Source organism: Glycine soja, chromosome 1, assembly GCF_004193775.1.
Source record: "Glycine soja cultivar W05 chromosome 1, ASM419377v2, whole genome shotgun sequence".
NCBI classification, from domain to species: Eukaryota; Viridiplantae; Streptophyta; class Magnoliopsida; order Fabales; family Fabaceae; genus Glycine; species Glycine soja.
The window spans coordinates 51342272-51369923 of record NC_041002.1 but is presented as its reverse complement, the minus strand read 5'-3'; the positions used below and the strand labels follow the sequence as shown (position 1 = coordinate 51369923).

General features: G+C 31.2%; 3 protein-coding genes across 5 annotated transcripts; 1 reads left to right on the top strand and 2 right to left on the bottom strand.

Moving 5' to 3' along the window:
- Nucleotides 1–175: 175 nt before the first annotated feature.
- LOC114420265 (disease resistance RPP8-like protein 3) lies at nt 176–4119 on the bottom strand. 3 transcript variants are annotated; one of them, XR_003668368.1, is made up of 3 exons: nt 1221–4119; nt 782–1124; nt 176–574 (listed from the first exon to the last, which is right to left on the bottom strand). XR_003668368.1 is itself a non-coding variant. In XM_028386198.1 (2 exons), exons 1-2 carry the CDS (start codon nt 3946–3948, stop codon nt 1120–1122), a joined length of 2733 nt encoding a protein of 910 aa, XP_028241999.1. In that variant the 5' UTR covers nt 3949–4119; the 3' UTR covers nt 603–1119. The 3 variants fall into 3 exon arrangements, 1 of the variants encoding a protein (XP_028241999.1); XR_003668371.1 differs by lacking the exon at nt 176–574 and having other exon boundaries at nt 603–947; nt 1059–1124; XM_028386198.1 differs by lacking the exon at nt 176–574 and having other exon boundaries at nt 603–1124.
- Nucleotides 4120–5407: 1288 nt separating this feature from the next.
- LOC114420254 (glutaredoxin-C3-like) lies at nt 5408–6817 on the top strand. Its single transcript, XM_028386170.1, has 4 exons — nt 5408–5655; nt 5776–5849; nt 5942–6040; nt 6410–6817. Exons 1-4 carry the CDS (start codon nt 5495–5497, stop codon nt 6463–6465), a joined length of 390 nt encoding a protein of 129 aa, XP_028241971.1. The 5' UTR covers nt 5408–5494; the 3' UTR covers nt 6466–6817.
- Nucleotides 6818–6940: 123 nt separating this feature from the next.
- Nucleotides 6941–10995, bottom strand: LOC114420261 (probable methyltransferase PMT27). The gene is made up of 8 exons (XM_028386184.1): nt 9979–10995; nt 9729–9878; nt 8698–8968; nt 8472–8582; nt 8218–8392; nt 7825–8091; nt 7551–7745; nt 6941–7456 (listed from the first exon to the last, which is right to left on the bottom strand). Exons 1-8 carry the CDS (start codon nt 10993–10995, stop codon nt 7252–7254), a joined length of 2391 nt encoding a protein of 796 aa, XP_028241985.1. The 3' UTR covers nt 6941–7251.
- Nucleotides 10996–27652: the final 16657 nt, after the last annotated feature.

The window sequence follows — 27652 nt, the reverse complement described above, 5'->3', positions numbered from 1 at the left end:
AAAGCATAAATATATTTAAAAATACTTAATCTATTGTTCAAATACTGTAAACTGTTTTTAAAATTTATTTCCAAATGCAAATTAATTTCTTTTGAAATTAAGTACAGGAGTAGAAAAGAATAATTTCTTAAAAACAATTATTTATATTTTTAAACTCTATAAAAAAAACTAATAAAAAAACAAAAATAGGTACTAGCGTGCTCACCGTGAAAACATAATTGATTATTTCTCAGCATGAACTTAATCTAATCACACTAATAATCTAATGCAAAAGAAGGAAAACCAAAAAATCTAGTGCAATAGAAGGTGCTGCCTTTTCCTTTTTTTATGAAGAAAAAGAAGTTACCTTGTTTCAGGCTTTTTATAGTCTGAGGTAGAACAATGAATGGAGGTGCAAAACAGAATAATGCATTATGCCCGTTCATGGGCGAGAAGGTTGATGCAAATGTCAAAACGGAATGAGGTACAGAACTTACTTGATTACTGAGATTAATAATGACAAGTTTTTTCTGTAGTTACTGCGAGAAGGTTGCATTACATAACAATGAAATTCTTTATACTGCACCAACACTTGCTGTAAATGAAAAAAGGATTGCAAGAGATATAGCAAAATCTAGTAGATATATAATTACAAAACTTGGTAAGTGTCTAGTGATGTTCAGTTGTGTTGGAATGAAAGAAACAAAACACAGGACAAAGAATATCCGGGACCCTTTTTTGGCCACATTTAAAATTTAAACCATAAATTTAAAAAAAAATTGAAAAAATATTGGCCATTTACCTGTAATTGAGATATCCTTTTGTGAGCAAAAGGTTTCTGTTGAATTTGGCATAGCTGTTCAATCTCAGAGAAATGCTCTATGTACTGCTCACACAAGTTCCACATCTAATGGCATTCACAATTAGTTATTGGAAGCCATTCCCAAAGGATGAAAGGGAGTAACATCCTGGGTGCATAGAAGTGGAAAAAGTTATCAGTGCTTGTCACTTCATCAAGCAGTATGTATATTGTCAACAATAAACTAAAGCAGGCATGCTGAAAATTGGAGTGCCAATACTTGAAAATGCTTCCATTCCATAGCTGAAGGCATGTGCCACCCACTAACATTGTGCCAGAAACTAATCTGCAGTAACGAAAGTAAGTTTTCTAAATTCTTGTCTTCACATACAATGTACTTCATATCAAATTTTGTATTTGTTTGGTGAATAAAGTAGCTTACCAATTGCCAAAATGTCTGTAGTTGATTCAATTACTGGAGTATTTGTGAAGTCGAACAAATCTTTAGTCCGAAGTTTATGTTCAAATTCTACTGGCATTCCTATAATTTTTAATTTCTTCAGAGAAGTGATAGCTTTCAGTCCTTCTGGAATCTTTTTCAGCTTCTCACAGCGGTCAATAACCATGTTCTCAAGCCTTGGCATTGCATTTTCCTCAACTGTCCACTCCTCCAATTCTTTCAAAAGAACAAGTCGCAAAATATGCAGTTGTGGAAACCCTTCACCATTGAAGTTCAGTTCCGGCCAATTGTATGCCCCTTTACCCAAAATGAGCACTTTAAGGTTTGGCAATCTCTCCAGTTTGGCAATAGACTCCTTCTGTAGGTGGGAGTTATGCAGAGTTAGTTTTAAGAGGTTTGGTGGGAATTCGTGTGGATCAGGTAGCTTCTTGATCTTTCCATTTAAAGAGAGTTTCTGAAGATGAGTGCACTGAGACAGCTGCATAAAGATTGGAAATTCATCCTCTTCAGATTGAAGTGATAGTGACAGTGAATGGAGGTTGTGTAATCCTTGTACAGTAGAAAGAACAGAATTCACCATTTGTCCTGATAATTCACAAATCCCCAATTGCCTGAGGTTGATCATATTCGCTAAACCACCATCTACTATCCAGTTTCCAGCCTCAATGTGCGGTAGGGTTTGTAGATTGGTTAATGTATCCATCCGTAGATGGCTGCTATCTGGAGAATCAAATGGAGTGTACAGGAGGAGATGTCTCAAGTTCACCATCTTCCAAATTACGTTTGGTATTTTCATCAAAAAACAACAATACCTTAAATCAAGTGTCTGTAGGTTTTGCAAGTTTCCAATGGAAGGTGGAAGTTTTTTTTCTAGATTAGTCTTCCTCAATCCTAGATACCTCAATTGAATCAAGTCCCCTATCAAACTTGGCAGGCTAACTACCCGAACACCATCTAATTCTAATACCCTGAGCAGCTTAAATTTCCTGTAGATGAAATTCAATTTCTTTTCTTGCTGAAAATTCAAAGGATGCCAGAGTTTCCTCACTATATCATTATATTCTCTGTTGAAGAACAGCAGGGAACGTGAATGACCAGCATTGTGTTTTAAGGAGTCATACCTGTCATGGCAAGAATGCATGGAATGGCGCCGGGCTTTAGTCGATTGACCTGCCACATCACCCTGAAATATTTTGAGAAAATATTCTTCTTTTCCTTTAGAGAGTGAAAGATCTCTAAGAAGATGGTGGATGCGAATTGTTTTGACTCTTCCTAATGAGCTTACTGTTCCCACTTGAATCATGCACCTACCAATCAATTCATTCAAGTATTTCTGAGCAACACCTTCTGCAGTTTCTTCTCCTTCTTGCAGTAGAAATCCCTCCGCCACCCATAGTCTGATCAATTTTTTCGTCTGAATGTTCACACCCTCTGGGAAAAGACCCAAATATAGAAAGCAAGACTTCAAATGAGGAGGCAGATCATTGTAGCTAAGGGCCAAAATTCTAGCTATCTTCTCTTGCTCTTCTAGCAAGTGCCAGCTGATATTTTGCAGCACCCGCTTCCATTCCCCACTTGACTTGAGTTTCCTAGACAGCAAACCACCAACCACTACCACAGCCAAAGGCAAACCTCCACATTTAACCACAATCTCCTTTGCAAGACTCTTCAACTGAACCAACTCTAACGGGATGCCGTTCGCTCCGGGGAACGCTTTGTTGCAGAGCAATCTGAAACTCTCATCTTCTGTCAAAGTCCTCAACTGATGAGGATTGCTACAAGCATCAGCATGTAAAGCAACATCCCCATTCCTTGTGGTGAGCAATATCTTACTTCCCATCTTCCCTCTGGGAAATGCAGATTTTAAACCATCCCAAACCTCCATGCCCCATATGTCATCAAGCACCACCAAATACCGTTTCTCACTCAACACATTGCGGAGCTTGTTGACCAACTCTTCCTCGGGTATTTTCTCCATTTCATCTCTGGTGAGAGCATCCACATCCCTGAGAATCCCTTGCAACACATCCCTCCTCCTATACTCCTTAGATACATACACCCACGCTTTGCACTCAAAATGGTTGGTGATTCTGGTGTGATTGTAGAGCTTCTTAGCCAAAGTGGTTTTCCCCAAACCACCCATACCAACAATAGAAACCACATGAGGCGTTGGCTCCACTGCAAGCAACTGGGTAAAAAGCAGCCGCATGTCATCCTCAAGCTCAATAACATACTCCTCTTCAGAATAAGGAGAAGGCTGTCTCCAGTGCCTCAACCTTTCGTTACTGTTGTTGCCATCATCACGGGTCATTACAACGACGCCGTATGTTTCGCGCCGGTCGGATATGCTCTTGATCTTGGACAGGATCTTGTCGATTCTGGTCCTCACCTTGTAGAGATGAAAGGGTCTGAACACCTTGTCTAAGCTGCTCTGCATGGTGGTCTTGTACACGTAGGTTTCTATGAGCTCCTCTGCTTCGAAAGCCACGTCTCGGATTTCCGACACCCACATGCGAACGCGGTCGTTGCCTTCTTGTTTTGCATCTGCGTCCCTCAGAAAGCTCTGCATCCACCCCAATTCGTTCTTCAGGTTCTCCACTTGCTCTCTCACCCCTGCCAGCTGTGAAACCGACACCGCCGCCACTGCTGCTTGTTCCACCAGCAGCTCCGTCAGCTTGGTAACGACCGTTGACACAGCAACCTCGGCCATCTTATGTTGTCTTCTTCTCTGCTCTGTTTCTCCCAACAAGACTAGATCTTCTGCAAACGGGGGTTTCTGTTCCACTTCTTTCGTGTGTGGTGATGAGAAGCTTCCTTCAATCAACTGCGACTTTGTTAACTTTTATTTCCCACAGAAGTTTGACTTACAAATAACGAATTACGTTCTATTAACCGTTGGACCTGGACAATAGTTGTAGTCAAATTTAAGGTTCTGGTCAAAATGAAGAAAACCTCATTCTTTTAAATAATTATATTATTTAATTTGAAGTATGCTTTAAATTCTTATAAAATAAATAGGGTTTTTTTTTATTTTCATAAAATTAAAAATATGAAATCACTTTTTTATATTGTCTCGTGTCACTAGTTAACAATTTCTGTTTTTTTTTCTGTTATAAATTATTTGTATAAAAAATTCACCAACTTTAAAAAGATTCTATCAAAAAATTTAATTAATTATTTTTTATAAGATTTCTTCTTCCAATTATATTTTTTGATTCACAAGGCTTTTCTTATGTGTTTTACACAAGGTCATGTGATTATTACAAATGGCAATCCACTAATGTTTGTGATAATGTATAAGCATGTCACATTTCTAAAAAATTTATAATCATTTAAAACAAATATTATTTAATTATATTAAAATAAATTTCAGTAACAAAATTTAGTAAATTAAAATATTGAATGGATGAAAATAAAATAAAATAAAATAGGAATTAAAACTAAAATTCAGTCTATTTACTGAGATTAAAAATGATAATTTCAAATTCTAGAGGAATAAAAATAATAATAAAAGAATTAAAATTAAAATCCACTCATTTTATAGACAATAAAAACGTATTTAAGTCTATTATAATATTTATTATTTTTTTGTCATTAATCATCTTAACTTTATATTATTTTTATCTCTCTATTGTAAAAAAAATATAAATATAATCTTTTTAAATATGAAATAGATTTAAAAATAGATAAGATGGAAATTTAACAAATAAATAAATAAAAATTGAATAATTTAATTAAAAGGAAAATTTTGAATTTTTTTATGTTGTGTGAAAATTTTCTTCCAAGTTAGCGATACATAAATAAAAGAAAACTTAAAATAATTTAATCAATTTAATTTGTGAGTATTTAAATAAAAAAAATTAAACATTTAAAGAAGAAGAAAATTAATAGTAATACTAAACATACCTAATTTTAAAATAGAAAAAAAAAACTATTTAGCCTAAAAAAACTCAGAAAAACAAAATCGCATACAAATTGAGTTAAAGAATTAAAAGTGCAATTAATCTTTAAAAAAAAACTTATTCGTTAAATTGATGATAGTAAGTACCACTATAAACTAAATTAGTGTTTTTACTCATTTTTTTGGATGAAGTAAATGCATTTTTTTAAAGAGTAATAAGAATTTGATATTTTAAACTTTATTCGGAAACGAAGGGTTTGCGTTGCGTTTTACACCTCTTTTTGTTTAAGAAACCCCCTTCCTTCTTCTTTGTATTTGACGGGAAGAAACGCATCGAGCGTGGAGAAAGAGAAGGATGATGAGGTTAAGGTGGAGTGTACTCGTAATGGTCACGTTCGCTGTTTCTCTGTTTTGGGTTGGACCCCTGCAAGTCAAAGCCTCTAATTCTGTTTCCGCCTTCGTTCAAAACGCCATCTACTCCAACAGAATCGCCGTTTTCTCCAAATCCTATTGCCCGTACGATCCTTCTACTTTCCCCCTATTGCATCAAATTACAACTTCATTTCATTTCATTTAGATTAAATTAATACTACCTTAATAATTAGGGTTTTCCTACTCTCTGTTTCGTGTTGGTAGCTACTGTTTGCGCGCCAAACGCTTGCTTGCTGAACTCAATGAAAAACCTTTTGTGGTGGAGCTCGATTTGCGAGGTATTCGTGGCTACCCAATTTCTGTGTCCTGTTCAAATGTTATCATTGTTCAACCTTTTCACGTGGGTCACGGTGGTTTTTTTTTCCTGCAGATGATGGGTTTCAAATTCAGAGTGTTCTTCTGGATTTGATAGGTAGAAGGACAGTCCCGCAAGTGTTTGTGAATGGCAAGCATATTGGTGGATCGGATGGTTAGTTAGTTCTTAGCTTTCCTGCTTTTATCTATGTGGCTGTTTAAATTCACTTTGGATCACTCGCAATCACATTGAAATACTAATTTATGTAATTTTAGATAAATGTTTACATACTGATCTTGTGTTAGATATACCAAGTTTTACTGTTAACTTGCTTTTAGAATAAAAATATTCAAACATAAATCATGTTGCTTCAAAATCAACTTTACAATAACAAATTCATTTTAAAATCAGTTTTGCAAACACTCACGCTAACCCACACTGTCTTATAACCTAAGGTTCACCGTTAACCTTCATTCTGTTTTCACTTTGCATACCCTTTGTTTGTACCACTCACATAGTCTGGCTACTGTTTTTGCAATTCAGATCTCAGTGCTGCCGTCCAAAGTGGTGAATTGCAGAAACTTCTCAGTGCAAGTTGATGGTGTACTAGAGATTTACGAGCACTGACATCCTTCATGGATAATGAAGTTTTCAAGCATTTAGAAGCATAATATGTTTTGTTGCCCTTTTAGTTTTCTGGGTATTTAGGCGGCAGTGCCTATTCTTTAGAGGAATAGGATGCCATTCTGCTTAAAATCCACTTGAATTCTTCACCTAGAAATGTAGGACTCTTGAAAATGATGAGCTCTAAAACATAGAATTTGAGCTCTAATTGGTAGATTTGGCTCTCTATTTTTGGTTTAACAGTTGATTAATAGTGAATTTCAATGTTCTTGCTCGTATCTTATAAATTTATAAATAGAAAAAAGAGAAATCCAATTTATAAATGAAGGTAATGGTTAAGCAATATTTCTCCTTCATTATTGTTTTGTTGAATCGATCTCAAATCTTAAATCATGGCATGATGACATCGAGGTGTCTGAAATATTGCTTCCAACAGAAAAATTAGGGGCGTAAGAGCTATTCAACAAAATAGTTCTGTTTTGAATAACTTAATTAAGTGATTATTTACTAGTTCTGAATGTAAGCACAGAACAGAATAACAAGGCAGGTTATATTGACAACTAAAAATCTAAATCTTCTTGGAGGTGCATCATCTATGTCATGTCGTATATGGCAAGTAATAGCGTGATGTTTTCAGGACAACTTTTGTGCCATTGAAGGTGGTGGATGAGAGACCAAATACATGTTACTGCCACTGCGCAGCTTTGTTTCAAAGCACACCTTGAATTAAACCACTTACTGTTTTGTTCAGTACCACTTCATCACAAAGCTACAGAATCAGGCCGCCATTTGCCTCTCTTTGCACAGAGCATACCCTCTTGTATTTTGCTATAGATTATTTCCCAATGAAGAGACTTCAACAAAGTTTCCACTTCACCGAGGGTGGTAGATTCATCACGGACAATCAACTTGCCTCCCGGTCTGATTATTCTATCCACCTCTGCCATAACAGCAACTAGTTTGCACCTGAGAAGCCAAAACAGCAGAACCAAATCAACATAATGCAACTTCTCTAGTATAAGTGAAAATTGTTGAAGGATCACACTACTTCCATCCATACCTATCTTTTAGCTTTGAGAAAAGGTTATCTGCATGCAGTATATCAAAAGTTCGTGGATACGTGTTGAAGGATTCACACCAATCATGATATATTCCGAAAAGACCTCTCTCAAAGATGATGGGAAGTGTGTCAGGAGAATCTACATTCACCACGTTGAACACCCAGACGGGAAGATCCCTCAGAGCAGCTGCAAATCTGCATTCACATTACTAATATTGAGTATTGCGTATCAAATAAAAATGTATAGTGGTTGTATACCAAGTTGAATTAGTACCCTCCATAGACAGCTCGCATGTCCATGACATTTCTCACGTTAGACAAACTTATTCCAGCGTTGCTCAACTCTTCCACAACGTTTTTCCATCGTTCATTGTCTGCTACAAAATCTTGAGGAGCTGGTTTTCCATAGATCCCAATTTGCGACTTGTTTAACCAATATGGGGGTTTCTGCAGTCGACGAGGCCAAGTTTCAGGCCATTTGGCTCCTCTCTCAGCCTGGTCTACAGGCACCTTGTGTATGCATGCCTGCAGAGGTACATACCTGAAAATATAATATATTTGGCCAGTCAATATTAGAAGCAATGTTATATATTTTACTGCTCAAATCAACTATGCAAAACATGTCAAAACGCCACTTTGTCCATTTCCCATGGAAGAGATTATTTACCAGGCAGCATTTGGATCATCATCATCCTTACACAATGGAGGTTCATTTTTCTCCCTTTGCTCGTAGCATTCGTTGGAAGTGGGTTTGCGGTAAACGGCAGCACCAACTTTGTTCAGTCCATCCTTGTTGATAGTCACAAGCTCCCAACAAATGGACTTAGTTAGCGAGGTCATTTCTAGGGGGCAAAATTACAACAGGTCAGTGACTATTACTAAGTTAATTATCTTCTCAAAATCAAAGATATGTAATCCTACCCTTCCATATCTCTACATCTTCCTCAAGCTTCTGGTACACAGGAGTAGCAGACCAAACAAAATAACCTCCTGGACGCAAAACTCGATTCAATTCCAAAAGCAACATGCCACCTGGAAAAGAGTTTCACATTTCTAAGTAACTATGGTTAACACAAAGCTAAGCCATTATGAAGATTCAATATGAATTGAAAAATCCAAATTCGAGAGAAGTGTTAGTAAGACCAACCATCTAGATGCCAAGGTACTCTACAACGTGCACAATGTACAAGATCAAAGACACTGCTGGGAAATGGTAGCCTTTGAGAACCCATGACAGCAGATATGGCAGGAATCCCTCTTTCAAGAGCAAATTGCACTTGTGCTTCATGTTCATCTTTAGGTGCAAAAGACATTGCAATAACATCTCTTTCAAATAGAAAACCTCCAAAACTACCAACCCCACACCCAACATCCAAGATCACCCGAGTGCGCTTTCCCCATGCAATATTAGGTTCAGCCTGCACGAGTGAAATTATAAATAGAAATTATGATTTTTTAGCAATGTCAGTGTATGAAATGCATATTTTGGCCTTTGTATTACAAAATAAATGTTGCCTGATGGGTATTAAGTTCTAACAAATGGCACAGTTATGAAAATAAGAAAAATATTAACAGTATATTTTCTAACATACCTTTTTTTAATACATTCTCTACCATTAATTGAAATTTTTAAAAAATAATAAGATTTTGTAGTCTCACTTTATATTTGTTGGCAGTTGAGATTTTTCTACTGCCATATGATATCTTTGAAGATTTTGTGATTACTTTGAAATTGGTTAAATGTTACTTGTGCTCAGAAAAAACAACTTGAAGCTGTAAGCCAATGATGCCTAGTTTTAGGTAGCCATAACGTGCTGTTTGTTTTACCCAATCAGGAACTTGTAAGTTTTCTATTAAAGCCTTGTTGTAATAAGTTCAAAGTGTGCAAAACCAAAATACAAACCAGAAATATATCATATCTTATCAGTTTTGACACCACCTTTATATATGTTGCTGATCTAATATGACAGCTTCATAATATATGAAAAACCAGGCTGCATGTCTAATATGACTGCAGTCATGCTGCTTCCATGTTGCGTTTTGTTTTCATGTCTTTCTTTTTTCAACAATATTTAACATTCTTACAATTTTATAGTTTTTAATAAATTTTAGCCAATAATAAAGAATGAATTAGAAAAAAAGAGTTGCTAACACTCCTCAAAATAAAGTTGTGATTACCTGTTGAACAAAATCAATATAGTGGAGAGCTCCATGAATAAACTGAGTGCCACCTCCAGGGAATGTCAAGAACTCTCCAGCCACTTTCACCCAGTTCTGGTGTCCCTTCACCTCTGCTAGCAGCTTGTGTGGTACGTTGTGGTACCATATCTATTTTAAAATACAATCATGCAAAATTATTAACCATGAAGATATATAAAAGGAGCCACTATATAAGTGTGTTGGACGTATCAATAAATAAAAAAATCACCTTATCTCTGCTGCTAGGCCACTCGATGGGTGTTTTGTAACCTTTAGGAATCGGCACAAGGCAAGTAGGAGGGTCCTCAGGACAATGCCTTTCCCTGTGTTCATAGTGTTTTGTGCTACGCAACTGTTTCAAAGCCTTTTCGTTGTCCAAACACGGTATATAATCAGCACCTGCAGTGACATTGCAGAGATACCACGTGTGATCTTCAAGTTTCTCATCGCTGTTTGATTCAACCGTCTGTCTCTTGTTCTCTTGTTGCGATTGAGCAACTTGTGTTGACCACGGCTTCTTTGACTTTCCACCTTTCTTCTCTGCTTTTGGGTTTTGAGTTTCCTCTTCCTGAGAGCTTGTGCCCTTTGAAGCCGCATCAGAATCCTGTTGTGACGTGTCTGCTGGTACCTTTTCATATTTCTTTGCCACTTCAACCACACCTTTGTCCTCCCTCAGTTGTTCCTTATTTGCTTCATCTTCCTCCGTTTTAGACCCTCCTCGAGTGCCAAAACTTTGGACATCTTGTTGCTCTTGATTCTCTTCATCCTGTTTCTCAGGCTCAGAAATTTTCACATCACTGTCTGAACCAGCTTCATGTATCACAGCTGTGACTTGATCTTTTTGAGTTAACGAGCTTTCCTCAGAAAGCTGTGAGTCACTAATGTCAACTTGTTGCTTTTGTGGCTCATTGTTGGAATTATTATCATCGGCTTTAATGGCATCATCAGGAAGATGACCAGGGTTGTCTCCATACACAGCAGTAGGATTGTCCTTTTCTTTTTCTCCGCTTTTCGAGGTGGTTTCATGAGAATCTTCGGAGGAAGAGAGTTCATCATTGGTGGTTGCAGAGGTATCTATAGCTGTTCGAGTTGAGGTGTCTTCATCGCTCTGTGTTTGAGGTGGCACTACTGAGTTGGAGGTTAGCATCCACACGCCAAAAACACATAGTGCGATGAATACTAATATTGTCAAGGTTGATACGTAAGAAGGTGAAGAAGACTTCTTCCGTGTCTGAAACAGTGCCATATCAGAACAGTGTTGGGTGAATTAAGATGATGTTGAAAGTGACTCTGCATGGAGTTAAAAGAGATTGAAATTGAAGTTTGTAAAAGTGAAGATGGTGAGAAAGAATAGGAAATATTGTAATTGGAAGTTGGAATGTGGGGATGATCCAAAAGAGTAGTAGTAGGGAATTTGTTAAGAAAGTTTGGTTGATATGTTAGGAATTTGACAACATAAAGAAACTACGTGAGGCTTTAGTCTCTTCTTACATTTCAACCATAATCTGGCCTTTCTTTCAGGAGTTCTTTTAGTTTTTAACAGAAAACTAATTTAATTGCAGTTTCAAAATAAATTGAAGGTTTTTTTGCCCCTACAAAATAACGTGTAGGGAGTGAGAAGGATCCTATTACAGCATGAATTTTAGTTTTTTTTTTCAAATGATATGATGCATCAAATTAATGTTGTTGTTTTTTTGGTACATTATATTTTTTTGTTTCGAAAGATTATATGGCTTCCTTTCATGGTTGAAAAATGAAAATAGTTTCAAGAGCCAGTCAAAAAATAAATAAATAAAACTTTATTAAATTGCTGAAACATGTAATATCCCAAAAGAGAACACACCTTAAAATTAGAAATAAAACTTATTAGTGAAAGGAAACAAAATAAACACTCATACACACTCATAATTTTTTTTTTTTTTGAGGCAGACGCACACACTCAGAATATTCAGGGAAGAAGTTTAGATTAGTTATATCTATTTACTTAATGATTTTTATTTACTTTATTTATTTTTTTGTTTGATTGTTTATATATTATTTATTAATTTTCCTTATTTTATTTTATCCATTTCTGTTTCTGATTTTTAGTATATTTATTATTTATTTATGTTACTAAAAAATACAAAACAAGGAGCGAGGTGTGAAGAGACAAAATGAGAGTGTAAATAGAATACAATAGCAGCTTCTTAAATATAGTGGACTGTAACGCTGCAGTAGGTTTAAGGGAGCCAAACCCAAATGACTATGGATATTTTAGTTCATTAGAGCCCATTTCTAAATGGCGCATCATTTAAAAGGCTTCCGAAGCGAAATTTATTTTCAAGTACGCAAGTAATAATATAGTTATTTTAAATTTAATTCAAACTATATCAAGTTCTTAACATTCAAAAATGAAAATTTCAGTACCAAAAAGAAAACTAAAAAAAATTAAAAATAAATATACCTCACATGTTTTAGAAATGCTGTACTTTTTTCTTGTATACATATAAATAAGAAGAAAAAGACAACACCAATGTTCCAAACTCCGTGGACATCTCATCATCATTATTATTAAATGATGACAAGGATCAGATGTGTGTGAGAAATTTCCAAAATGCAAGTGTGGCTGGGTACTATGTTTATTTTCCCCGTTTAAAGCGATTGGTAGAGTCGGGGCAAACAAGGACCTGAATTAGGTTCTAAATTATATTTTTAAGTGAAGGAAAAAGTGAATATCTATAAGGACAAAAAGAGTAATTTGTCCCATACATGAAGATAACGGACTAACTAAGTGCTTTTTGGCTTCAAATTGAATAATAATGAATAATTGAATGTGAGGCATTCCTCCATTGCTTCCTCTGTATATGGCTATTCCTACGAACCTTTCTCTTTCAGAAGCCATTGCTACTTCAGTGGTGGGACGTTATCCATTTTTCATTCGTCCAATAAATTAATTCAATCAAGAAGCAAAAGAAGAAACCACATGCACAAAGCTCCCGTAGCCACCGAATCAAGTGTTCATTTTCATTTTTGCGTTGATTAAGTAATAGTTATAGTGGTATATATTAATACGTCACCAAAGGGATACTTATTTAATTAGTACGTACGTTCCTGCATTCAACTATTATAATTAATTTCAATCAACTAAAAACACAAATTGCAGAAACCACCTAATCTTCTATTAATTGATTATGGGCCCAATATGATCTATTTTCAAAACACAAAAGGTTGTATTGTTGCTTTCAATCTAGTAATTGTCTTATTTTATTTAAGATTAAAACATGAGTTCTGTTAATTTATTCAATTTGTAAAATTGTTTTACTTCATTACAATTGAAGAGTTGTCTTTCTTCAATCCGATGGTCATAAATAATGCTTCGTACTAGTTAATTATAAACATGTGAATAGACACAAAGTGTTTATATATAAACAGGAACAATTTCCACACATAATTCTAATTCAATTTAATGGCTTCCGACTACAAAAATATCTTGCTTTTTAAACTAATACACCTAGTGAATAGGGTAAAAAAAAATACTTTTTAAATTATGCTACCCAAGTACACGCGCGATAGAAAGATATTATACGCAAGTTTATTGTATTTTTTATTATAGAGCACTTTTAATTAAATAGTATCTCTATGTATGAGCTATGTACAAAGAGTTGATTTGGCTGCATGAAGTAGCACTATACTATAGTACCGATCTTAAGATTCTAATTGCTAGTTAAGTTTTTAAAAGTTGTGCGTGCATGTAGGCTATGACATAGTAATCTTTAAAGTTTGTGTCAAGACGCATGGTATATAAATAATAAAGGCCTGTGATCTCACATCTGATCCTTAATTAGCTTTATTTTGTTGTTGTTTTTTAAAATTTGAAGAGTTGAAATTGAAAACTTTTCAGAATTCTGCGAGCAGCAGAGTGGGCATAAAAAGGCCTGGTGAGGCACGGTTGGAACTCGTTTCACTTTCAAGAGTCATGTCCTATGATTGATTTAAAGAAAGGCTCCTATCTTATGGCCCACGACCAATAGAAAAACTTAATTTCATTGTGCTGTTTTGAACTGTGACAACCACAACATGTTCTATTTGATGAACTGGTTTCCAACTTGATCCAATGCAAAGCTTGAGCAGATTCTTCCCCTTTAATTCTTTTTCCTAGCTTCTTTTCACATTCAGAATTTACATTTATATAATTTTTTATAATAAAGAAAGAAATAGAAAAAAGAGAGATAAAATAGTATAAATATTGTAATGGAAAAAATAAATATAATAATAATATTTATTGAAAATATTGTAGAAAATTGCTTTATAAGAATATAACATTTTTAATAACAACAAAATAATAAAAACAAGCGTTATTGACCTAATGGTAATCAACCAGACATATATATGGCTAGCTTTGGGGTCAGTCATTACCGAAACTGAAATGTTACTAATAATGTATAATGTATTTACTTAGTGCAAAGCAGCTACAAGACCCGTGCATAGAGCATCTTACTTTGAACCCCGAAATTAGTTGACTGTAGGTCAAAGTTTAATTTGAAAGGACACAAAGGAGCAAGTTAAAGGAAAATAATAATTGGAAAGGTAGCTACACCAAATTGTTTAGTCATTAACTTATTATTAGCTAGGTTCTCAAAGCTAGCTAGCATCCTTTTCTTTTTCTATCCGAAACTTGATCCTAGTCCCAACAAGCAATTAGTGGGAGACACAAACATCTCTTAAATTCAATCTACATATGAAGATTGATTTGTCCTTAAAGTCTTGCAATAATTTGCTCGATACAACGGTGTACCCTTTAAATAAGCAAGTTTAAATAAAGGAATATAATCATTAAAAAGAGAACGGCATTGAGATATAGAACTTTCATATTGGCATTATGACGATATTGAGCACACATATCTTATAAAATAATCCAAAGGAGGGTACATGCAAAAGATTGATGTTGCCGCCTTTCAAAAAAAAAAAAAAAGATTGATGTTGCAATGTTACTATTTTGGGCGGTGCATCACTTTCAAATTGCATTACACCAGAGTATATATGGATGGTACTAATAAGGTGCTTGTCCAATCGTGGCAACTTCAAATTGATGGAAATTCCGAAGGGTCACATAAATAAAACATATCTCAACCACGTTCCCAACCAATAATGAATTTATTCCTTATGTTTTTCATTGTTAATTAAGTCATTTTTGCTTATGCGAGGAACATAATCAAACTATATGATTTGAGGGATCTCTTAAAGATAAAAATTCTTGAGAAAAGCTCGAGTGGCGACACATTGCTAATTGTAGATAATACCCAACGCAAGTTGAAGATAATATTTAAGGCCTTTTAATACGAAAATGATACTATGCACTTTTGAAACCATAACGATCAATTTGATGATCTAAAAAGATTCTCCCCCTTTCGTGCATAGGATGGATGTATACTATTACAGTATTTAGGCTTGCTTATGTTATGTGTGATGTATTATGTGTACGTACGCGTGCATCCAAATCTAAATGTAGTGGATACTGAATAGGGACTTGAATCTTGATCCGAAAACTGTTTTAGTTTGTGTAGTCTTCTTCTTTATATATATATATATATATATATATATATATATATATATATATATATATATATAGTGCACACTGAATCTGACCTTTGGTTTCACAAATCTCAGGGTTGTGGGGCAGGACACAAGAACTGGGACATAGGAAAAAAATGGGACTCAAAGCCCTTAAGTCATATGTATCTTCCTTTTGGAAACCACTTTACCTGGTTTTGGTCTGATAATAGCTCAAACATTGGGTCAGGAGATTACAAAATTATTTATTCCATTTTTTTTCTATTTTTTATTAACGTACGACCAAACAAAACAAAACTATCTAAATTATTATTTGGCTCATTATAAATCCAATGGCCTCTACTCTAGTTAAGTACACGGAGAGCTAGCTAGGTCATGACACTCCCAAAAATATTCGCCATACCATCTTGTCTATTAAACCCCAAAATGATTCCAACTGATTGGAGCATTATATGATCTATATATGTTTTGGAATGCAGCAAAAAGTAACTTATCCTAGAGACTAGAGAGTGAATGAGGGTATATAACAAGTATATAGCAAGACCATATAATCATGTATGTCATAGTATTAATACCTATTTATATATTTGCAGCATACATACATATACATATATAACATATAGAGAGAAGAAGGATCAAATTACTCAAAGAGATTGTCTAATTCATCATCATCATTTATTTTCTTAAAATTTAATAATTTAAATTAATAATTCATTATAACTATTAGATTTCAAAAAAACAAATGGTAATAATAAAGAATAATTTTTTTAAAATTATTCTGGTAATAACTTAATTCCTCCTTTTATATATATATAATTGTTAGAATAATAGTTAAGGTTTTTACAAGGATTTTATATTTATGTTTGTCACTAGTATAACTGGATACTAGTACTTATTTCTTTTCTTCAAAACACGCTTATATATAATATACGATTTAAATCATTATTTTTTCTCTTATAATTAGACATGGCACCTGCGTGGGGTGGGGGCCCCTGTGTCCGTCCCAGAACCTTACTCTGCTCCCTGTCTCCGTCCTAAACTTCCCGCGAGGACCCGGTTTTACATTAAAAAATATCAAAAATTATAAAAAAAAATTGTAATTTTTTTGTTTTATCTCAATTTTTCAATTATAATAAATTTAAGGTTTAATTCTAAGTTTAAAATATGACTAAAAATACCAAAATAAATCAATAATAATAATAATAATAAAATCACACAAGTAAAATACTATATTAATCCTTATATTACTTATATATATGATAATTTTATTTTGTATTTTTTTATTAGTAAAATACTATATTAACTCTTATATTTATATTATACATATTATAAGTTATGAGAATATACAAGTAAAATTCTATATATGTGAGGATACGGGACCCTGCAGGACGGGAGCATAGTTCTCATCCCCTGCATAGTTCTCATCCCCGAATTAGTTAGGGAGGATTTTTCATCCCCATCTCCGTCCCGCGGGAAATTTTTCCTCGATCGCAGGGTTCGGAATGGAGCAGTCCCCGCAAGGATCCCCAAATTGTAGGGAGAATTGTCATGCCTGCTTATAATATATTTGATGCATGTGCTAAGTGCTAACAAATACGTCACTCCTTGGCAGATCTGCGCAACAATAATGTTCCAAAGTAGGAAGAATCATTGAAACTAAAGGGCGAGTTCCTCTTCTTGTTCTTTTGAATAAAGCCTGGTTCCTGCGGTGACATTTGCATCGACTTTCTTAAGTTGCTTCCCACTTGATCAATCTAGTTATAATGAGCTGATCTTCATAAAGCTAAAAGGTAAATCATCGAGTCCACAAAACCATAATTGGTCCAAAAATTAGTCAGTAGTTTAGTTAATTAGTTCAAACTTTTGAAAGTCAATAATGACACCAACAAGTCTTTAAGCTTCATTAAGTGTTTAGTATTGTGGGCATTCCTTTAGCAGAAACAGGACGTACAATTCTCCTTAAAAGGTAATTGAATGTAAAGTTTTTAAAGAAGTTTTATATTTACTGTTTGGTTCTAAAGAGTTCACCTAGCTAATAAATTAACATAATCATACTATATCGCTTACCAATTTCGTAAAACATTACTGCTAAGATGCAGTATTAATTAGGTCAAAACTCATAACATTTTTATGTCTCTACGCAAATAATTACGTCTTAGCCTACAAGTCATGCAAGTATTGTAAGTTGTAACTACAATTTTCAAAACCCGTCATTAAAGTTATCTTGAAATTTTAGGTAAGCTATGCATAGAAGGCACTAAATAATTTAACGTTTATGAAAGTTACAAGTGGCTGCAAGATGTGAAGTGCACATACTAACATACATCATCCAACATGCTCTTTTTATATCACATTTTTTTACTATTAGTTGAAAGTTGCTGCAAAACATAAAAATTGTACAAGTTTTGCTTCTTATTTAATGAACCTGACTTATGTTTTTTTGTAATTTTAAATGCATTTTAATAATAAAAAAAGAGTGTGCATTAAAAAAAATATATAGTATATATTAGAAAATGTATTGTTGATGTTCCTCTTTAAAAAAGGTATTATTGGTCTTTATTAGTAGGAGCCAACATGAACAAGCTCTTAATTGTACCTTTATTAGTTCCTCTTTTAAGAAATTAACAGTTTGTTCATGTTGGCTCCTATTAATTGTTTTATTTCAATAGAAATAAATTTATCATTATCTTACCCATCTCCATCGATAAAAGTCACAAATGACATCTGTTGTTAGGCCTTGATCCTTACGTAGGTCGTCTAAGAGGGGCACTTCATTTGAAAGGAAAATGATGTATAGTGTAGACACTTTATGCTATTTGAAACATATGTAGAGAGAAATGAACTAAAATAATAAAGAAAGATGGAGATAAGAAAAGAATGTCGAATAATATTTGTAATCTTCTAGCGTGTGTATCTATCCATCAAGGAAAAAATAGATTAAATCACAAATCATATAACTTTTTCTCAAACTTGAGGTCCGTTCTAGCTGTTAAAATAATATTTGAGTTAATTGATTTGCTATATTGTGGATGTCCAGATCATTACATGTTTTCATGCACTGGGGATGCCGGGATGATCTGCACGTATGAGATAAACAAGCACAAGAGGTTTTCTATTCAATCTCAAATTTGAAAATTAACATCTTATTATTACTTGAGCTTGTTTGAATTGTTTTGTTAGAGATCATAAGTATATTTTATTAGAGATAATCATATTTAAGTTAGATATAATTATTATGAATGGTATATTTTTTTTTTCCCGAATATTTAACTCTTGCAATTGTTATCTTTCAACATTAATGGATTGTTCCAATATTTCTTAAATGAAAATTTTGGGTTTTTGCTTCATTACTTCCCCATATATCCAATTATGTATTAGATTGTAGGCCAATCTAAGCTATGGCCTATGATATAGTAGTATATAAGACAGCCACATAAACACCTAGTTTATTTTGTGGCCAAACGTAGGCTGTTTTGACTTTACATATTACTAACATCCAGGTTTTTTTTTATGGGTACAAGTAACACGCGATTTTGATGAAAAGATGAACATCTTGATTTTTATTTTGGCAATAACGTTTAAGAATGGAAAATCATTTCATTCTCAAGTCTAATCATATTACAAATTTTTTATAAAAAATCCTATATTAGTTCTTGTAAGTAATTTATCAACAACAAATCTACCTTTTAAGAATACAATTCAAATATTTCCTACCAATATGTTTAGTTAATTGAGTTAGTTGGCTACACAAACTGTAGAATGTTAATTGCAAACTAAATTTATAATTTCCTTTATATAGTTTAACATACTAAGCAATTTTTTTTTTTGAGTTAGCATATTAAGCAATATATACTCTGCCTGAAATCTCATAAAAAAAAATACTCTGCCTGTAATAACAGTTTTTGTATTATTATAAAAATCTGTATTTATAATAGTACTTTGCTGAGTATAAAAATCTGTATATGTCCATCATACATGATCAGAGTATATATTTGCCAAAAGAAGAAGAAAAAAATCAGCGTAATAGACAATTAGACATGCACCAATAAAGTTGGAGCTAGAGCACGCAATATAAAATATTATATTATTTTTAGATATCTATAATGAAAGATATGGAATAAAATATTATCTAGTGGTAAGAAGTTTAGGTCATATGCACTAGGACTTAGGTGTAAAATATTTTTTTTTTATGAAAATGTAAACATAACAGAATGTTCATTCTTTTCAAAATAAATCACATGTGAATGATATAAACGCCATATTATTAACAATTAAGTGAAATAATATATTAAAATCTAAATAATAAATATATTAGTTTTAAAATATTATGCTAATAAAATAATAAAAAAAATCCTGAGTAACTTGAGATCTCTTGCATTTCGTATAATCTGATGTCTCTCGCGCTTTCTCATAATCCTGCACTTAAAAAATGAGCTAGATTCAATCAATTGACTTTGACTTCTTACTTTAAGAAAAATTAATAAAAATCACGTTGTGCACGTTATTAATTAGTTCTGTTAGTAATTTATAGTGTTTATAGCACAGCGATAGAACAACAAACAAACCAAGCCCCACCAATTCCTCTCCTCTCCTCTCATGCCTCTAGTAGCAATTCCTTGAATCCATTTCCACGCGCAGATTGGTTATTAATATTTGACTTAATTACTGTTTTAGTTTATTTGAGAATATATTATTATTAGTTTCTAAAATTTAAAAATATTTTTTTAGTTCTTATATTTTGAAAAGTCATTTTTTTCAGTCTCTTGTAATAATTTAATATTTTGTGATACTTTTTAAATGTTATAAATTAATTTTTATTTTATAATGGCTAAATTTTATATTTTAAAATTGAAACAGAATATTAAAAACTAAAAAAAAATATTCTTAAAAGTTAAAAAAGTTAAAAAAGTAAAAAAAGTAAACGTCCTAAATTCAGCAAATAAGACAATATTTAAGCCTTAATATTTAACTGAGATGAGAGATGGTGCAGCGTTTGTATGGCAGGAGATAAGACGAGGAGCGGTGGGACCAACGAAGCGAGTGCATGTGATTGTGATCTACTTACTTATCATAAGTCCTTATTTGCTACATTTCCTGGCACTCAAGCATCAAAGATCTCTTTGATCTGAAACCGAATCCAATTCCAAAGAACGCGTCAGATTCTGATAACTTCTACTTTTTCACAAATGCTAATCGATTTCCATAAAACATGAGTTAAGAAAACAATTTCTTTTTTAAATACACAAAATTATGTTATTCATATTTTTTTTAAAATTTTTCCTATTTCTATAATAAATAATTTTTCCTATTTTTTAACTAATGTCTCAAGACAATGAATAACAAACTTTTACTTTCTTTATTTTATTTTTGTTTACCGCAAATATTTTTAAGGAGTAGAGACAGTGGTAAGGAGGGAGAATGAGAATGTAAGAAAGAAAGACGAGGTAAATGTTTTGGTTACATATTTTGACTTGTCCACAAAGCACATGCTTGTTCGGCTGTTGTGTTCTGTTCCCATCAAAAGCCCCCCCTTCATTTATGGCTCTGAGCGTGACCTCTTTGGTCTCTTTACAACAACAGTTGCCATTGCCATTACTCTCTCTTCGTTTATGGAAAAATATAAGTGGGGTGGGGAGGGGGACTCAGAACTGCCAAGGGAAAAAAAGAAAATTAAGGCGCGTACATACAATACAACAATGCAATGAGATGAGTTTGCCTTATATAGAAGTTTTCTTAATACAAACAAACCAGCCAAATGCATGACAATTCTTGTGTTATTTGCTGCAATTGGCTTTGTGTCACTAGAAGGGAGTTAGTTAATTTTGGGATTGGTGGCATCTTTTGGGACCCAGGAAACCTCTACACTCTACACACTACACACCGTAACATCACTCTAAGTAACTCAATTATATAAATATTTATTGATTGATTGATTTTTTTATTGATTTAAGTATGTTTTTAAGTTTCCATAAAATAAGTTAATTTTTATTTTTATTTCTATAAATAAAAAAATTCATTCACCAAGGTTTGAATTATTACTTTTTACTCCTGATAATATGTGACACTCATAAAATATACACCTATTTAATAAAAATCGAGTGATCATCTGAAATAAAAATGACATAATTTAGAATTACAACAATTTAAATCCATAATTAGTTGTGAAATCAATTTTTTATATTATTTTTCATAAATGGATGAAAATTATCATCTTATTTTATTTTTATTTAAATTAAAATATGATATGTAATTAGACAATACAGAGTTAGTTTTTTTCCTTTACATGTTATATCTCTACAAATGGTACCCAACTCCGAAACTCATGTCTGTGGATGATGTTCTACTATTTACTAAGGCCAAGCCTTCTCAAGGTAGTATTACAGCTTTTTTTTAGGCCAGGTAGTGTTGCAGCTAACATCTTCAAAAAAAATTATTATCTTCCAAGTTTGAAGGTTAACATGGAAAAACCCCAAACTTATGTACTCATGTTGCGACAGGGAATAAAGAAAAAACAAATCACTATATTACCCAAATAAGATCTACGCCTAATTTGGATAAGTATTTAGGGTTTAATTTGTTACATGGACACCCAACAAGATACTCAATAATAGATTATCGAGTTTCATCTAAACATGTAGCATGAAAGAGTAATCGATTCGTGAACAAGCCAATTAAGTAGACTCACTTGCTAATTTAATATTGTCAAATATCCCTCGTGTGGAATGCAGAAGGCATGTTATCTACAACATGTTTTTATTAGATAGACAAAACGGTGACGAAATTTATATAGTAGGGGCCAAATAACAAAGGAATGAATATGGTTGGTTTAAAAATGATAGCTTAGATTTAAATTTTGAATATCCAACTTCATTCCCGTCAAAATTTATCAGGGTTTAAAGAAACTAGTAGGAAAAACTTGCCGCCCTTTTTCCACTTATAATATAATAATAAATTTTAGATAAAGCATAAATTAAAATATTTATTAAATTTTAATTTAAACAATATATAAAAATTAATAAACAACAAAAATATTTTTAAAAAATATATATTTTGTTAAATGTATAATTTCAAGTTAGTTATTAATTATTATAATAGTTTAAATTATTCAAATATTAAAAATTCAATGTGATTTTAATGTGTGTGTATTCTAATACAAAAAATTTAAAGGCAGAGAGTTATATCATGGAACCCGATTTTATAAGTGAAAACCTAACCTCGATTCCGATCAAAATATATATTTTTTTTCCGTCACATTCGAGACAGGGAATGAGTACTTAGGAGTTTGAATTTACTTGCTATACCTACATAGATGCCGATTCCATGTGCCCTTATGCTTGGTTGACATTTGACAACCCTCCTTAGAAATATTCCCCGACGCCTAGGGGCATGGCCTCCCTATTATACCACTTTTATTCACACACAAAATGTATCAAAATCCCCACACATAATAATGATATAATGAAAAGAAGTATCAGTTCTCTATGTACATACATTAAAATAGTTATTTTATATGAGATTATTTTAAGAGTTATCATTAAACAAAGGTGTTTTGAGAATTTTTTTTACCTATTATATATTTCAAACTGGTATAGTATTCCAATAATAAGGACTAGAGGGAAGTAAAAAAAAAAAAAAAACTTATAAGATACTGCCAAATAAACTTACAAAAATAAGTTAAAGTTACTATTAAAATAAATTTGTATATTAAGGCCATATTTTTTTAAGATATTTCAGCTAAATGTTATTTTTTAATAATTGAAAAACTTGTTTAATTATTCAGTAAATAATTTTTTTTAATAACTTTTAATGTTTTTTAAAATTTTATTTAAAATAATATTTTTTAAAATATCCTAACTTCGCTTAATTTTTTGTATTTTTTTTTATTTTTTATCCTTTATATATATATATATATCAAATTTCTAGATTACTCTTTTAAATAAATTATAATTTATTATTTTTTTATCATTTTATATATTTTAATTATTTTAATAACTAAAATTTATCAAATAATTAAAATTTAATAAATTAATTTTTCAACTTTAAAACTGGCAATTAATTTTTCAATTTTTAACTAATTTTTCAACTTAATTTTCTCCAATAGTCTAAATAGACTTATTTTGGTCAATTGCCCCACTCTCACATTTATATATTATTGTTTAAATTATAGAAAAAATAGTAATTGATGTCTTAAATATGAAGGTAAAAATTAACAGATAAAGAATGTTTACTAAAATCATTGTAAAAAAATTATTATATATTAAATATTTCAAAATTTTCTTAAAATTACTATCCCAAAAATAATGATTAACAAATTTAAATTTTAACTAATTTGACAGCTTTTAGTTTTTACTGCAAATTGTTTTCAATTTTTGGGCGTGGTTAACTCATAGCAGACAGCAGCATTGCATGAATGAGGAGAGAGGTGAGCGATGTGCGAGTCCCAAAAACTGTTCCTCGAGCCCAGTGTGTGCTCCCGTGGTTCACAGTTGACTATCTCCTCTCAGTTACTTTATCGCAAACATAGCCAATAAGCCAAATAGAAATATACTTATGTTACGACTAGTGGATGCGATAAAAAACCATTCTAGCGTGGTTTAAATGATATATAAAATGATTTTAAAAGTTCAAATGTGAAAATCCGATGATTATGTTACCCGTAAAAAACACAAAAGACAGGCGTTAATTTAATTTTAGGGTAAAGTATATTCTAACATTTGAAAAATATTAATTTGATTCTCATAAAACAAATATTATTAATTTCATCTTTCTAAAAATAAAATATATTTTTAATAATCTTTTAATAATAATTTCATTAGACGATAATTTAATGATAGATTTACATGTTTAATTTAATTATAAATAAATTAAATAATTTGTAACCGATAAAATTCTCAAATGAATTAAATAATTTTTTACGGTTAAAAATTTTCAAAATTATTTTTTTTTGTCTCTTCTTAAGTATTTTTTTTTCTCGTTACCACGGAAGACTATTAAAAATATTTTATTTTTGTGGTAACAAATTAATACCTAAAATGTTAGGATGATCAAATTAATAATTTTCAAATTTTATAATGATCTAAAACATATTTTATTCTTAATTTTATTATAATAATATTATGAGTCACGTTATTTTGAAAATGAAAATGAAAAAATTGAGTTATATAAAAAAAGTACGAGAGAAAAACATATTTTCATGCTTATAATTTAAATAAAATTTTTAATACCGTATTTTTAGAAATAAAATGGATATTCCACATAAAATCCACAATATGTATACTTTTCTATCTAAATAAAAAGAGATTTTTTTTAATGTATCATTTCTTCCATATCTTTAATGAGTTTATTTTAGTATCTTTTTTAATGTATTTTTTTACCGCTGTATTCGATTATATAATAATAATTTATTATACTTTCTAAAATAAAATCTTTCTTATTTTTCTACTCATTCTACTTTTTTATTTAGACAAACAACGAGAATTCAACTTTATTTTACATCTAAAAACAAATTTTAACGAACATATACTAATAATATAAAATAATTTTACATTTGATTAATATAAAATATGTTAATTAAACTTTTAATTTATTATTATAAAAAGATAATAAATTTATCATACATAATACCACCGTGTTACATTATTCTTATGTAATTTATTTTCTTCCAAACATTTTTTTAACCAAAAAATATTTAAAACTCCTTATTTAACACTTAAATAATTTTCCTCCAACTAGATTGACGAATTTTTGAGAAAAAAAAAGATATATCTACACTCCCAAACATATAATTATAAATGTGACAAAACTTGTAAATTTTGTCTTTTTTTATTGTAGTTTTTTTTCTTAAATTTTTCTAGGTTAATTGAATATCGAAACTCATCAAAATCAAGGCATTTTTAAAAAAAAATCTTTAAACACTTACAAAGATTTCACATTGACAATAAAATTTACACGTTCATGTGATATACCAATATACAATATAAATCTAATCTTATCATTTAGATCAATCTTCCATATAGAACTTAAATTAGTTTATCACAAATTTTAAAATTCAAACTTTAAAGAGAAAATGTTGTGTAAACTAATGTTAGAAGGATGTATGTAGTTAACTAATAACTATTTATTACTTTAATACTTTAATCCATGTTTTTTTAGTATTGATTGGTTTGTGAAATAAAAAAATTATAAAACTACGTCAATTATTCATGGAAAGTAGGCATGGTAATGGGTTTGAATTCACGGGACTCGCCTCGGATCTATCTCGATTTTGATGAGAAAAATTTGAGTTGATCGGGTCGGGATCGAGTTTGGATTTCCCCCATGGTCAAAGTTAGACTTGGGGTCAAAGATGTAATTATTAATACTCGTCCGAACATGTTTCAAACTCGTCTCGCTAATAATTAATTTACAAAAATATATTATTGTATATATATAATCCACTAAAATTTGAAACTTAGATTGGATTTTATGATACTGTTCTGTTAGATTTTATGTTGTCATGTACAATATAGAAATATGTTATTATTACTATTTAAAATTATTTTTTTCATCCTATGAAAAATTGTATATTTTATAGGATTTTATAAGTATGTCGAGAGCAGAACGGGGTAGGAAAAATTCAACCTCATCGGGGTGGGGATGAAGGGTAAATCTACACCCTGTCGAATTTCAGGAGTGGGAAGGATGGAGTAAGCAAAACCCGACCCCGACCCATCTGATGTCATGCCTAATGAAAAGTAAGGTAGTGCACCTAAATTAAAGTATTGAAGGTACTTTTACCCAAAAACAAATATATGAAAGAACATTGCAATTTGTTCCCATTGTTCAGTAAAAAAAAAGGATTATTAAGGAACATGTCGGTGAAAGTATTTCAATTATTTGTTAATTTTTTTTATTAATAAAAACTTTATTTAACTATTTGGTACATATTTTTTTGGGTAGTTTTTAGGATTTTTTGAAGTAACATTTTTAAAAATATTAGTTTTTAGCTTTTAATTTTTTTATATATATTTTTATTTTATCATCAATATATTCATTTTTAGTTATATTTTTTAAATAAATAATTTTATTATTTTTCTATCATTTTATACTTTTAAATTACTTTAATAATTTTTTTCAAAATACTTATAATTTAATAAACTATTTTTTAACTACTAACTTTCGATTATCAACTAATTTTTCATCCTCCAAGTAACTAACTTTTGAGCTAGTTTTGTCTAACTTAACATAGATTGATCCAAAATATGGTTTTAATGCATTAAAAGGAAGATTAACCTGTATTTGCTTTTCATATATATATTTTTTTATATTTAACAAATGTGAGAAAGAGAAATGTTATTGATATTTTTTAAATTATAAATATTGTTTTACAGAATTTATAAAATATTATTAATTATTGATCAGATTATACATTATTTTCACTGAACTAATTAAAATCATTTTCAATCAAAAGAGTTAATATGATTTTTTCTTAATAATAAAAATGGTTAAAATAAATTATAAAAAAAAGTGTCATTATTTCATATTTTTCTAAATATAAACTTCTGTTATACGGTGTAATTTATAGCTCTTTATTTCTGTAAGATCTTGGGGATTCATCTGCAACTCCCTACTATAGAGTTGAATTACTATTTGCAACTGTAGCAAGCCAGCTGTGATTAAGTGATTATTTGTAAAGTTGACAGCGACACATTACCCTGGTTGAAATCAAAACATATGGTACTCCTTTTCATTTCATTAACAAAAATGAATGAAGAGTATGTATACAAGGTCAATTTAGTCATAAGACAGACAACGTCTTCTGTTCCGTACCAAAATTGTTGCCTCGATGATGGACATATACTTTACACATATTGAGAGATAAACGGACGAGGGAATCATGTAAAATTTTAGTATCTTGGTAAGAATGTTTTTCCAACAAACTAAGAAAAAGTATTTATTATATAAATTATTGAAAATATAAAATATTAATAATAATTGATATAAGTGTTAGTAATATGTATTTTTTAATCAAATAATTAAGGTGATTTAGAATTTAAATTTTGATTAATACTTAAATATAAAATAAATTATATTAAAAGAAAAATAGTTTTTTTTTATGATCACAATGTCTGATAAAGATTAATAATTATGACCAATAAAAAAAACTTAAAAAAATAACATCAACAACATAATTTTTCATAAAAAAGATTTATCCTTTAATTCCTTAATCAATTCCTTGAAGCATCTTTAATAGAAATTTTTATCTCAAAAACTCTTATTCATAAGATCTACCATCTACCAGTAAACCTCCTTCAAAGTTCTCTAGCGGAACAATTGGGTTCTAGGAAACAACTGTCAAGAACTCCTCTTTTTTT

Coding starts and splice junctions, on each gene's coding strand:
- LOC114420265 (XM_028386198.1), bottom strand. CDS start 3,948: ATGGCCGAGGTTGCTGTGTCAACGGTCGTTACCAAGCTGACGGAGCTG.
- LOC114420261 (XM_028386184.1), bottom strand. CDS start 10,995: ATGGCACTGTTTCAGACACGGAAGAAGTCTTCTTCACCTTCTTACGTA. Junction 9,879..9,978: donor GGCCTAGCAGCAGAGATAAG/GTGATTTTTTTA, acceptor ATTTTAAAATAG/ATATGGTACCACAACGTACC. Junction 8,092..8,217: donor GATGATCCAAATGCTGCCTG/GTAAATAATCTC, acceptor TTATATTTTCAG/GTATGTACCTCTGCAGGCAT.
- LOC114420254 (XM_028386170.1), top strand. CDS start 5,495: ATGATGAGGTTAAGGTGGAGTGTACTCGTAATGGTCACGTTCGCTGTT. Junction 5,850..5,941: donor GGTGGAGCTCGATTTGCGAG/GTATTCGTGGCT, acceptor TTTTTCCTGCAG/ATGATGGGTTTCAAATTCAG. Junction 6,041..6,409: donor GCATATTGGTGGATCGGATG/GTTAGTTAGTTC, acceptor TTTGCAATTCAG/ATCTCAGTGCTGCCGTCCAA.